Below are 14,531 nucleotides of genomic sequence, written 5' to 3'. Positions count from 1 at the left end.
GCTGTTAACTCTCACATGAGGATATTAACATTAAAACCTAGACGCTTAGTGTAAATCAACGCAGAGCCCTTTATTTCAATGGAGCTAAGCTAATTTACACTATCTGAGATTTTGGCCCCAACTTCTGAAACTTTAACATCAGTGATGTACCTGCATTGGGTAAGAAAATATAGTTTCCTTCGATCTCAGGAGTATTCAAGATACAGATATCGAAGTGTATTTTGTCAAGTCTGCTGGCAAACCTTGCAAGTTTGTCAGCTGATAACAAAATGATGATCCCAGTATAAAGGAGGCAGAATCTAAGGGCTGTTTCCACCCACATTAAGACCGCTATATGCTGCCTGATCAGTATAATGGGTCTTTACCGTAACAAAGAATCACTATGAAAAAGAAAGCCCTTACTTCCTTTATAATAAAAGCTTGGGTCAGCAATCCTTTGACACACTATACTAAGTTCACTGAAGCGAGCATCCATAGCAACATTCCAAAGTAAAAAAAGTTAATAACTTCTAAAATTAGACTTTAAGCAACTAAGTTTTAGCAGTGGGCACAAATCTCAGCTAGGAGATTCCAGTAAACTAGGTAGTCCTCTTTTTCTTTCCAATTTTACTGGGAAATAGCAAAAAGTTAGAAGGCTGTTAGAACTATGTTTAACAGAGTTTTTTGGGGGAGGTGGTGCTTATAATCAATTAATTGCTTAACCAAATTACTTCAAATTTTCTAGAAAGAAAGCTACCCAAACTTGAGGTTGATAGCACTTCTTTGGATGGATTTTATGGCAGCAGGGGGCAACATCAGGCTTAAAATGGAAACTTGGTCACAATCTTAACTGTGAATAGACTTCTGTTGCTCCGTGTTTTTTTTCTTTCATTTAGAGCTTCTTGAGGGCTCACCTGTTTGTAACAGCTCTCTAAAAAAATTATGGTCTTTACTGGAAGAGTGATCACAGCTCAGGCTAGTACCTAGAGTAGCAAAAGTGTGGTGCAATGAAGAAGCAGTGTTTTTTATAAGACATGTAGATGCTGCTGGGTACGTTGCAGCTTGTTAGATAAATGTCCTACATGATGGAATTATGGTTGTTGGAGGCCTGGTCTACTCTAGGAATTTACATAGGTGTAGATATGAAAATCCGCAACCTAACCCCAGTGTAGACAGCTTTAGGCTGACGGAAGAATTCTTCTGTCAACCTAGCTACCGCGTCTCAGGGAGGTGGATTACCTACACTGATGGGAGAAGCCATCTGTGTAGGTAGTGTCTACACTACAACACTACAGTTGCAGCGGTACAGCTGCGCCGCTGTAACATTTTAAGTGTAGACAAGCTCTGAGCCTCCTTTCCCAAAATTCTGGCACAGGTTTTGCCAGGGGCATGAACAATGTGAGAATATAGTAGGAAAAGCCTTATTATGCACTGGTATGGGGAATTCCACCAGTGACCTGATATAAAACTATAATTGAGGAATCAAGGGTTGCATCTCTTGAATAGGTCATCAAGTTGTTGCTTTCAGCATTTATCTCTGATTAACAGAGACATAGAGGCTATTGGCTGATGTGTATATTGCAATCTATATTATTAAAGTTGTGGGCTTGATTCCTTAATCCTAAATTTTGCTGTGTTATGAGGTCTTGTTTTGCACCAATTTTGAGTGGCACTGGTAGAGCATTGGGGTAGGAATGAGTTGTAACTATTTACATGATTAAACTGCCTGTTCATCAGTTATAATGAAAGAAGATTAATACAAGTATTGTAAACAAAATAAATCGTTCATAGCCTGCATTCCCTAGTACATTTTGCTCTTGACTCTCTTCTTTATTCTGATCACGTTTTGAGAAATCAAGAGAGCACCTTACCAGAACCATTATGAAATTATGTTAGTGTGGTACAACATTTTCAAAAGGTGTTTTTCTGTATTCAGATAGAGACAGCTGACTATATAGCATAATGGAAGGGCAGGAATGACAGAGGAGAGGTATACAAATTGATTACATTCAGTATGCAGAATTAATGTGCTTCATTCAGACAAGGTTTAGAGGGAGAGGAAGACCAATTTGTCATTTAGATTATTTTATCCTGAAAAACTGGAATAGAAAGAAAAAGAGCGTGCGTGATCAGAAGGCAAGTCTGCCAAATGAAGGAGAGAGAAACTCAACATGCTGTTATCTACTGCTGGATGAACTATCCAGAGAGCATAATTTATTGAGCAAATTTAACTCTTTTTCCTGTTGACAAATTATCTGAGCTGGGTTTGATTCTTACAAATGTGTTAATTATTTGCCATGGGTTGTTCACAGACTAAATTTTCAGACATTTGCTATTTGTGGTGTGTAATTGGTTACCTAAGATGCATGGTATTGACACATCCAACTGGATGACTGAAATTTTTATAATGGATTTTTCAAGACTTCCAAACTGTACATAGAGCAATGCGTGGATCCTGTTACAGCTGTGAATGGAGCTGGTCCCTCTCTGCCCAGTTACTGAGTGTTGCTCAGTAAATTATGCTGGATGCTAATGGCTCCAGGAGTCCCAAACCACAGCCATGGATTAGTGTGGAACAGTGTCTTTCCTCTGATCATGCACTCTTCCAGCAGCAGAAGGGATGGCACAGGAGTATGTTCCACTGGAGGTTCATCCTCGCACTGGGTTAATCCCTGCTGAGGTGGGATACACCTTGCACTTTAGGACAGATTGTGCCTGCCTATTTAAGTCTCTCCTCACAAAAAAAAGAAATCTGGGACAAATGTAATCTTCTTCTCAGTAGGTGCGTGGCTTTACGTCCACTAAGCATGGGAACATGGATAGGTTTTTTTCTTGTAGTCTGTGAAAAATTTGGAAAAGGAATTTAGGGCCCAATTCTCTTGGGTTACTTCTAGAGCGGGGTGGGCAAACAATGGCCTAGGGGCCGCATCTGGCCCTCCAGATGTTTTTATCTGTCCCTCAAGCTTCCGCTGTGTAGCAGCGTCCGGGGCTTGCCCCGTTCTGGTGCTCCAGCCAGGGAGCAGGGTCAGGGGCTTGCCCCACTCTGAGCTGCTCCTGGAAGCAGCAGTATGTCCCCCCTCTGGCTCCTATGTGTAGGGGCAGCCAGGGGGCTCTGCACACTGCCCCTGCCCCAAGTGCTGCCTCTGCAGCTCCCATTGGCCAGTAACTGTGGCCAATGTGAGCTGTGGGGCAGCGCCTGCGGACAGGGCAGCGCGCAGAGCTGCCCGGTCGCGCCTCCACGTAGGAGCCAGAGGGGGGACATGCTGCTGCTTCTGGGAGCTGCTTGAGGTAAGCGCTGCCTGGAGCCTACACCTTTCCCATGCCCCAACCCCATGCCCCAGCCCTGATCCCCCTCCCGCCCTCCAAACCCATCAGTCCCAGCCCGGAGCACCCTCTTGCACCCCAACCTCTTATCCCCAACCCCACCCCAGAGCACCCCCAGCTGGAGCCCTCACCCCTTCCTATACCCCAACCCCTAATTTCGTGAGCATTCATGGTTCACCATACAATTTCCATACCCAGATGTGGCCCAAGGGCCAAAAAGTTTGCCCACCCCTGTTCTAGAGGAAGTACCTGAAAGTTTGGATAGTGTGTATCCCCCTTCAGGACTCTGTTGTGAGTCCCCAAGGGCAGAAGCATCCTTCCATCGGATGCCTTTGTGCCTGTTTCAGAACAAAGTCAAGTACAGCCTGATGCAACTAGTCAGGGTGGCCAGCAAGGTAGAGAAAAAGAGTGTGCAAGGAGCTGCTTTCTGTGGCATGCTGACAAGGTAACGGGTCCTAATGTATTCAGTGAATTCCTTACGTATCTAAGAAATAACAGGGATTTCAAATGAAAACATACTGCCCATATTTAGCCTCATTTACAGCCATCCAGCCCCATGAAGTCAGCTCCATATACCTCTTCAGCTGCTCCATATAGTTGGCAGGATGGCTGGTTTATGTACCATGCTGTCACAGAATGTATCTGCCCTCTCTTCTGTCTTTGAAGGTACATCTACACTGAAGCCAGAGGTGTGATTTGCAGCTCGTATAGACATACCCATGTAGGGTGACCAGATATCCCGATTTTATAGGGATAGTCCCAATTTTCGGGGCTTTTTCTTATATAAATGGCTATTATCCCCCACCCCCAATCTGATTTTTCATATTTGCTTTGGTCACCCTATACCCATGCTAGTTTTAACCTAGGTAGTTCACTAAAATTGAAGTGAGGACACACTGGCATGTGCTTCAGCATGGGCTACAGATGTAAGTTGTGTACCCACCAGGGTCCGGCAGGCTTGTGCAGTCCATGCTGAAGCCCACACTTGCTATGTCCTCACTTCTGTTTTTAGCAAGCTGGCTAGATTAAAGCTAGGAGGGTACATCTACACGAGCTGCAATTCACATCCCTGGCTGTGGTGAGATATACCCTGAGAACTTCAGAAAGGCTTTGTTAATGTCCCTTGGGCTTGCAGAGATGTAAATGAGGGAAGAATTTGGCCCTATGTAGTTGAATGAAATACAGTGAAGCAAAATATCCTCTGAAATACCTTGATTTATTATTTCCCAGACTGAGGTATAGGAATGAATGTGTGAAAGATCGAATAAATACAAATGTAAGGGCCACATTCTTGCAAAGATGCATTTAATTGGTGTATCCACACTCTCACATGAGTGCAGAAAATGGATTACTGCATGGCATTTTGCTCGTTTCTTTTACAAACGCATCCACAGTTAGATATTTCATGTGCAGACCTTAGCTGCAACTTTTAAAAAACGTAGCCATGAGTAATGCAATTTATAGGATATTTTGAGTGTGGATATCTTGTGGATAAGGGATTCTTTTAAGACAAACCTATTTTAAATCTATATTATCTTTGGATTCTGGTGTCACCAACGTTAGAGTTTACATTGTCTCCAGAAATCCCTAATGAGAAAATTATGCATGTGGATATAGCTTTATACATAAATGTACCAAATGTATCCAGAATCTTTTGTGATGTAAAGTCCATTCAGGGGTTCTGGTGACGCAAAGTGCTTGCAGTCTCCGTTGTGGGGGTCGTTCATGTGGCCAACGCTACCCTGCAAATGCTGCGTTGAAGATAATGTAGGTAGAGATGTACTGATTCAGTCATAATCCTAGTCTGGCTCAGATGAGAAAGCTCCTTCAGAATACTTTGCACAAATCAGCTGATGAGAGTGGACTGTTCACCAAAGGTAGTACAATCCCTCGGATGAAGCAGGCAAGACTGATGCAGGATAATGGAATATGTTGTTTGCTGCACAAGCAGGAATGAAATTGGCCTATTTTCCTAACTACTGAAGTGTAAAGATAATTAGTGAAAGACAGGTTAGGATAACCACTGTTCTCACTAATGAGGGCAGAGATTAACAGCTATTCTTCCTAATGCGGGTAAAATTATTACCCTGCACGTGAAGGGAAAAATACAAACCTATTGCAACCTATCTATATCTCTAAATTATAGGCAGGTGGTGACACTTATTATTAAGGTTGCCTGACAGTTTCTATTAAAAGATCCTATTTTCAGTTGCTAATAATTTTGCCAGATTTTAACCATAGGGGCTGAAATGTTCCATGCCAGTACTCCTTTTCTCTTTGCGGATACAGACTAACACGGCTGCTACTCTGAAATCCATGCCAGCTGTTTGTCCAATGGTGATTTTTTTTTTTTGTTTAGCTGTTTCTGAAAGTAATTGGAGATTTTATCTTAATGCCTTAGCACAAGGGGGATGAATTAAGATTGCATGGGAAATTTTAATTTGGGCGTGTCCTAATTTTTGAGTGCTTGACCGTGTGACAGTAATATTCTTTTAACAATAATTTTGGATGTAATATATATAGGATAAAACTAAAGTAGCACATTATGTCCTCAAAAGTCAGAAGATGATACAGTTAAGGTTGCAAGTACAACTTTATCTGTGTCCTCTTCTGTGTATTCATTTAATTACATGATGCACTCAATTTGTCACATAATGCAATATGTTAACATTCCGTTTTTGTGCAATCTTTCCATGTACATTTTAGAGCTGGTCAAAATTTTTCACACAAAAAAAGTTGTCAAAAATAGCTTTTTAAAAAAATATGAAACCATGAAAAATTGTCAATATTACTGAAACTTTCAATTCTTCTCTAAATTTGTATTTAAATTATTTTCAAAATTTTCTTTTTTATTTTGTTTACTGAAAGATGTTTTCTTACTTAAAACCTAGTTTTCAGTAAATGAAAAGCTTTGAAAACTGTTTTTGCAAAAAGCTTTGTATAAAATATTGCAGAAAATTTCACAAAATATGGAAAATAAGAAATGGAAACAATACTGAAATTGTTCATAATTGTTTTCCTGGTGCATAACAAATAAATCTGGGCTCTGCAGGAGCACATTTTGTAAATAAATAATTTTCATGGATTCTGTCTTGCATACACACAGAGTAGCATATCATTCCACCAGATGCTGTGTGTGTGTGTGTGTGTCTAAAGGTAGAAACAATTCTATGCTTGTGAAATATTTTATGATTATGTAATTATCAGGCAGTAATTTGATGTAATGTACTTAAACATATGTACAGCATTTGATTTGGTTCTGCATAGCATTTTGAGTAAGAAACTAGAACAATGCAAAATCAACACTGCACATGTTAAATGGACTAAAAAGTGCCTCATAGGACTCAAAATGTAATTGTAAATGGGAATCCAATTTGAGTGGGTGTGTTTCCTGGTGAGGTCTTACCGGGATCAGTTCTTGGCCCTATTCTATTGAGCATTTTTATCAATGATCTGGAGGAAAACATGAGATAATCATTGGTGAAGTTTGCAGATGAGACAAAGATTGAAGGAGTGGTACGTAATGAATACGACAGGCCACTGGTACAGAGCAATCTGGTTCTTTTGATAAGTTGGGTGAAAGCAAACAGTGTGCATTTCAGTAAAGCCAAATGTAAGGTCAGATAACTAGGAACAAAGAATATAGGCCATACTTACGGGATGGGGGATTGTGGTGGGGGTACCAACCCCACAGTGAGCCATCAAAGGTTAACGAGCTGCTGTGGACCCACTCAGCCACATGTGCACTCGCTGTCAGATAATGAAGGGGCAGGTAAAAAAGGAAGAGGAGAGCTCAGTAATGAGCTGATGAGGGAGAAGAACAGACCTCCTACCCTTTGCTCCCTGAGGAAAGGGCCAGCCCAGAACCACTGCAGAGACTGCAGGAGCCTTCCAGAGGGAGTGAGGGAGGCAAGCAGGCCAACACAGGACTATTGAGTTTGGTTTTGGGACTATTTCTTTGCTTTGCCACATAAAGACTGTTGGGCTGTCTGTGCTGGCCCATGGGCTTAACAAGACTGTTGCAAGAAATCCCAGGGGGGAAGAGGGGACTAGATTTCTGCATTCTAGTCAAGTCTGCCCTGTCATTTGTCATGGATTCTGAAGACTACACAATCACAGGGGCTCTAACCAGTGATTCTGAAAAAGCTCAGAAGCGGGGGATAGTCATAGCGGATAATCAGCTGAACCTAAGCTCACAATGTGGTGCTGTGACCAAAGGATTAATGCCATCTTTGGATGTATAAACTGGAGAATATCGAGTAGGAGTAGGAAAGTTATGTTACCCCTATATTTGGCACTAGTGTGACCAGTTCTGGTGCCCACAATTCAAGAAGGATATTGATAAATTGGAGAGGATTCAAAGAGCTACAGTACTGATTAAAGGACTAGAAAACATGCCTTATACACTTAAAGAGCTCAATTTAACAAAGGAAAGGTTAATGGGTGACATGAATACAGTCTATAAGTACTTACATGGGGAACAAATATTTGATAATGGGCTCTTCAGTCTAGCAGACAGTTATAACAAGATCCAATGGCTGGAAGTTGAAGATGAACAATTCAGATTAGAAATAAAGGATAACTTATTAAAAGTAAGGGTATTTAACTAGTGGAACAACTTACTAAGGTTGTGGTGGGTTCTCTGTCACTGAAATTAAGTCAAGATTGGATGTTTTTGTAAAAAATATGGTCTAGTTCAACCACAGCTATTGGGCTCGAAGCCGTAATTACTTCGAGGAAGTCATATGGTCTGTGTTGTGCATAAGGCCATACCAGACTATCAATGGACCCTTCTGGTCTTAAAATCTATGAATTTATGAATATGTGACTCATATAACGCACCGGCACAAGGAGTAATGTTAACTATGCAACTGTAAATACTCTTAATATAGTATTTTATATGGAATTTCCTCTGTGTGTGTGTGTATTTTCTAATTTTGTTTTTCTAAGAAAAAGGATAAATTCTATAGTTTGAAATAATTGTAAATACATAATTAAAAGTTGCTGTCCTGTGGATCTTACAAGATATTTATAAAACCACTTGCTATCAGAGTGCAATTGAATCATTGAGGCATATCTCCTGAGGAGCCCTGCCTCGATCACTGTGTGTATTTTTTACACTGTAGCCAACTTAGTTCTCTGTCCATGTATTTTTAAAACATTGAACTGTCATTGTTTAAAAAAATTCTTTGCACTTTCAAATTGTGATTTTTAAATGGACTCTAACACAGCCAAGTAACTAGTCTTCCCCAGTATAGTCAAAATAATTTCTCCAAAGTGAAGACTGTCTGCCAAATTTAAAGCTTGGGAAGTCAGTGGGAACTGGGACTGCCCCTTTAGGACCCTTCCAAGAGCTCAGCCTGCTTTTTTTTGGCACAGTCAATTCAGTATCAGGACGATTCAAAAATTAGCAAAACTTTTTTTGGGGGGGAGGAGGAGGAAGGGGGGAGTATTTTTTCCCCATTTAATTCATCTCAACAGTGCCCAAACAATTTGTATTCCAGTTTTTCAAGGGTGTGGCAATGGGGTATTTATATTTATAGAATCAAATGATATATTTATATATAAAATTATATAATTGTGTGTATAACATATATGTAAAATTTGAATTATAGCTGAAGAGCTAGCTACAGCTGTATTTAAAAAAAGGATATATAGAAGAAAAATAAAACCCTCAGGCAGAGACCAGGCCTGCAAAATGCCAGCCTGATATTTCAGCAAGTTATGAGCATCAGAAAATGGGGGGCTACAATGGAAAAACTTTGGCAGCTTTAAATATAGCTATTGCGAGCCCTCCAGCTATAATTATTTTATGCAATATTTTTTTCAACATCCTTGAAGAAAATCTTTCATGAGGTGAAATTTATGACCAGGGTAGGTGGGCAGTGGTAGGCCTGGTCAATTGCTGTGCTGGTTCAAATCCTCCTAAGCCAAACATTCACACTTACTTACTCTGTCTTTAGGCAAGACATGCTGTGCTTCATTCCAAGCCAATCTTTTATGGGTCAATAAATTACAAACAGAACAAAAATATACAGAAGAGAAGAGCATTTAAAATAGTGAAAATTGTTTCTAGAGTCATCATTTCTATTGCTAGAATGTTTGTTTTCTCATTGTATGTTTTTAATTTATATTTCAGATAGTGTTTTGTATTAAGTGTTTCTACTGAAGAATAGTTTTGTTCCTTTCAAAGTAGTACTGTCATTTTATTTGCGGATCCCAATGGAATTTTAGCTTTATATTTTAGCTTTTATAATAATGTAAAACGATTTCAACAATGGTTGAAAAAGACTCTTGGGTACCCAATTTAGTTGTCTAATTTCTAGATGGCTTAAATGCTTTAAAATAAATTATATGTAACTGGAATTAAAATGAGCAAAGCCTTGTATTTTCCCTTTGGGAAATGGTTTTAATTTAAAAAGAAAGTGATGTTGCTTTTTTATGTAACATTTTAGAAGGAGAAAACTTTTATCTAAACTGGCAAAGAGTAAGACTTACAAATTATCATTAGCAAAGAGGTAAGATCATAACTGCATTCACAAAACTTTTATCAACTCTTGGGAATGTGTGTGCTGTATCAAAATAGCTGTTTATTCATTTAAAAAAATTAATCGTACTTACAGGAGGGTTTGAGTAAAAAGTCAGTGTACAGTGAGGACGCATAATAGCTGAGGCTTCAATTTGTCAAGTTTGGCCGGGCTAGCACAGGTTAGAACACGGATGGATTTTTTTTTTTTGTAGAATGTGAACTTGCCTGAACATGTACAAAAACCTAAGTGGTGTGCATGAGTGAAGATTTGTATCTTTGAGTAGTGCATTGGCACTATTATCAGATCACTGACTGAACCAACTGCGGAGACAGCTCTCAATTTCATGTACTGTTTTCTTTTTAAGTTGCGTTTTCATTTCTGGCTGTACATCTGGAAGACTCACTCTGTTCTGCTTTTTCATTTTGTAGACTAATTTTCTCATGGCTGTGGGCCAGGCCGTTGAAAGATACGGAAGGGAGTTGAGTTTTTTCAATGGCACTTCTGGCATAAATCAACTCTTACTTGTCTTTCAAATTTCCTCTTTCTTCTGCCAATAGACTAGGTAGCGTATTTGCTACTGTTGTAGTCAATAGTTATATCAACATATTTGCAAGACTTTGCTAGCCCTTCTCACAATTCATGTCAGGTGCTCATGTATCCTGATGGATATGATGCTCCTTCCCAGCTTCCCCAGTATAAAACATATACAGCATGACAGCCCTCATAGGGAACAGACTGGACGCAGTTGTCTGTATATTGCGGCAAGAGTTTTTCTTTAGGTTTTTTCATACAAGCGACAGAATTTGCAGAAGAGTTACAAAGTGTTCCTTTTCTACATTTTAATTGCCTGTTGCAAGCTTCACATGTCTCTGAAGGACTAAGTGCGTGGTTACCACTTCTCTATTTTGAGGTTGATGTGGTTTGGGTTTTGATGCATTGCTTGTGGCTTCTTATTTTTTTCAGTTTGCCATTTAGGACATCCATTTAGTTTTTGTGAGTGTTTGTTGAAATTAAACTTCTTTTTAATGAACAGCCCTACAGCAAAGTCCTCTGTTCACCTGCAGAACAATTCTTAGCCTTTCTAGGGACACTGTCAACAAAGGTGTCAGTAAGTACCAGTTCTGATTATTGTGGTTTTTGGTTCGGTTTTTAATGTGGACAGATGTTTACTAAGAACTGACTGAGATCACCAAGTCATTTGACGTAGGCCACAGAAAAGACATCAAATAATAGTACCTTTAGGACACTACTGACTCCAAAACATTTGAAACAGAGATCCAAATGTGAAAAAAGCTCTTTATCCCATTACCAGCTAGAAATCAGACTGTGGCCAGCCCCCACAGGGTGCACACACAACACCCTCAAGGGATACATCTACAGTGCAGCTGGGAAGGAGCCTCCCAGCATGGGTAGACAGATTCAAGCTAGTGGTGCTTGAGGTAGTGTGCTAAAAATAGCAGCTTGGACTCTCAAGCTCACTCAATGCTCTGAGTGTGAGCTCAGGTAGCTATCCAAGTCTCTGCTGGAGCTGTAGTTTCTATCCTGCTATTTTTAGCATGCTAGCTTAAGCTCCACTAGCATGAATTCGTCTGTCTTGGCTAGGAAGCTCGCTCCCAGCAGCAGTGTAGACATAGCCAGGCTGGCTGCTGTTGTATTCTTTGTGCTTCCAGATAGTGCAGCTACCTACCTCAAAAGGGGCAGAGACGAAAGGAGAACAGACAGGGCTGTGACTCTTCCAGTCCCCTCTCAACCTCTCCCAAGGGGAGTGTATGAACGCTAAAGATATCCACAAGTCTGTCTCCCTTATCCCTTGGGCCATTATCAGGGTAGGCTTTCTATACCTTTCATACTTTGCCTGTTTAACTTGGGGTCTGATTCTGTCACTCTTGCAGAGTATATCACTGGGACTACACACAGAGTGAGGTACTGCTCAGCATGAGTTTGGGTGACAGAACTAGGCCCTAAAGGTTTTGTCATACAAAGGGAGGGGGGATGAGTATAATTTCTACTGATTCATCTCTAGATCACACAGCAAATTCAAAGTGTCAGAAAGGAATGAGGAATGCATTTCTGAGCTCTAATCTAGAAGGTCATATACCTTGAGTCTTATGAATGTCAAGTCTGAGAATGAAAAGCAGTGTAAATAAACCAGTGTTTTTGCTTTGCTCCTTGGAAGGCTCCCTTACTATCTGTTGCTGTCCTCCCTGTCAGGATCTGTCACTGTGAGGGAGATGATGAAAGCCCTCTCATCACACCATGTCGCTGTACAGGGACCCTGCGCTTTGTTCATCAGGCCTGCCTGCACCAGTGGATTAAAAGCTCAGACACGCGCTGTTGTGAACTCTGCAAATATGACTTTATAATGGAGACCAAGCTCAAACCTCTCCGGAAGGTACGATATTAGTAATTTAATTACATTCAAGTGCTGAAAGGATGAGATGGCTGCACAACCTGCTGACATATTTAAGATACGTTTACATTTCCCAAATGTCATTTGATTTACTGTTGCAATAAACACAATGGGGTGATGCTCTACTCCACAGAAGCTGGTCAATTTACAGCAGCTGTGGTTCTGGTCCAATGAGTTTCATGGCCTTAGAACACACACAGAGTAATATTGTCTCTTATGATATATTCTGCTGTTTAGATTTTTCTTCCTTAGCTTTGGTGTTATATTGGTATGTACATATTACAAAACCAGAAGGGACTCCACGATAATCTAATCTGATCTCTCGCATAATATAGGCCTTAGAATATCACCCAGCAATTCCTCCATCAAGCCCATAATTTTTGATTGAGATTTATGCAGATGCTTGTGCAGAGATGGAAACTGGAGGTATCCCAAATAATGCTTCTAGATGCATAAATGTATATTAGGTATATTAGGTTACATTAACTACTTTGGTATCTAGGAAGTCAAGTGTATGCAGTTTGAGGATAAATATTCTTGGATGAATCTTTTAAAAGTCTGTTTAATGTCAGTATACAGAAGGTGAAGAGGTTAATTTTTTTGCAAAAGGGAAATATCCTTTTTTTTCTCTTGTGATTCTCTTCCCTCCTCTCCCAATACATCATTGTGTCCTACTGAAGTTTTATCTTTGTGGTTGGAGTTTCACTAGAGCCAGCATCTAATTTAAAGCTAAACTTTAATTTTCATGTGAGGTTTTCTGAAAAGTGATTATGTAAAAATAACATCTTACTCAACTGACCTGTTCCCTGTGTTCCCTGTATTCAGAGCCACTTCGGTGAAAAAAGATACTGCTTTTTACTGCTTTACTGCTTTTTACTCTTGTTAACAGAGCCTGGAGAGAGTGAGCCGGATGCTATGCCTTCCTGTGTCTCATTCACAGAAATTGTTTAGCAAGTTCCAATCAATTATACCAGCTAATAAAAAGCACTGGGGCTGTGCAGGTGTCATGGAAGGCTTAATTTGATCTGCAAATGCTGTATCACAGGTGGTGATGTTACAGAGAAGGAATACTTTATTTTAAACTGCCAGCCCTGCAAACTCAACCTGGGATCTGAGAATTGAGCACATCTAAATAAGTTATTACTGATTATTTATAATTTTATTAATATGCAAATGTTATCTGATGGAGTACTTAAATATCTTTAGTCACACCCTCTGGCATGATCTGTACAAATTGCTCACTCCCTTTTCAACATAGGTTTCAATACTTCCGTCGCCAAAGTAACTGCCAAAATTACAAGTAAAAATTGCCATGTTTCCCAGGTGAATACCCTGAGAGCATGTTATTTAAACAAATAAGCTGCCTAATTCCACTTTACATTTAAACGGGGTGTGTGGAAAGCCCAAGAAATACAAGTTACAGCTTCCATGATGAAAAGAAATGAAAAACTAACATTACTACGGACATCTGAGCAGGTAACTCTCATTCAGAATTCTTCTTTCATTCTGAAAATCATATGGAATACTGGCAGATTTAGAGTGGTTACACAAAACCACATTCGTGTAAGTCTAACTTTCTTCATTGAATGGCAAACACTTTATTCATCTTTAGTCATGTCCCCCTGACTCTCAGTCATCACCAGTTCTTGGGAATATCTCTGATTTTGTACATGCCAAGGATTGTCCCTGTTTTTTAGAAAGTAGTTATTTTCCACTCAAAGAAGCATTCCAAGCCCAATTTATTTTAGCAATATTAAAAGATGCCAACCAGCCTTCCCCCCCAAATTCATAACTTACCAATATTGTATGTACAGTATGGACCCAGTGTATTACTATATGGACCCAGTTCTCCCACTGAAATCAGTGACAAAAGTTTGAGTTTTATATTGTAATTTGGGCTCAGAAATATCCCTTTTCTCCTGTTTCTTGCTGGTCTTCTCTGGTTAATTCTTCTCTCTGCTAAATACTTCAACATACCAAAATTACTGGGAATTTCTTTGAAACAATACTGAGAAGTTCTTTAAATTATCTATATTACTTGCATTAATGGAATCCTGAGTATTATATCCTTTTGATATAATATCACTGATATACCATCCCTAACTGTTTACATTTGTTTACATGTTAAGATACACCATACAGTCATGAAGAAGCTATTTTGTATGTTGTTGCAAAAGCAAAACTAGAATGGGAAGAGAGATCACAAAGAGATCAGCCATATGAATGTTCATATGCATTGGTAGTTGTGGCAGTAACACGATCTACATGAACTTGGTGGATTCAGATGT

General features: G+C 39.7%; 1 protein-coding gene across 15 annotated transcripts in view; it reads left to right on the top strand.

Moving 5' to 3' along the window:
- MARCHF1 (membrane associated ring-CH-type finger 1) overlaps nucleotides 1–14,531 on the top strand; it is a 493,572-nt gene that overhangs the window by 423,442 nt on the left and 55,599 nt on the right. For all 15 annotated transcript variants that reach the window (XR_012668126.1, XM_048847590.2, XM_048847586.1 and 12 more), the window contains one exon: nucleotides 12,045–12,225. Coding sequence is in view for 14 of the 15 variants with exons in the window: in XM_048847590.2 (XP_048703547.2) it covers nucleotides 12,045–12,225 (181 nt within the window). In the remaining variant the exon portion in view is untranslated. The remainder of the gene's footprint in view (nucleotides 1–12,044; nucleotides 12,226–14,531) is intronic.

Source organism: Caretta caretta, chromosome 4 (genome assembly GCF_965140235.1).
Source record: "Caretta caretta isolate rCarCar2 chromosome 4, rCarCar1.hap1, whole genome shotgun sequence".
NCBI lineage: Eukaryota > Metazoa > Chordata > Testudines > Cheloniidae > Caretta > Caretta caretta.
Note: the sequence above shows the minus strand (reverse complement) of the source record. Positions and strands in the feature narration are given on the sequence as shown.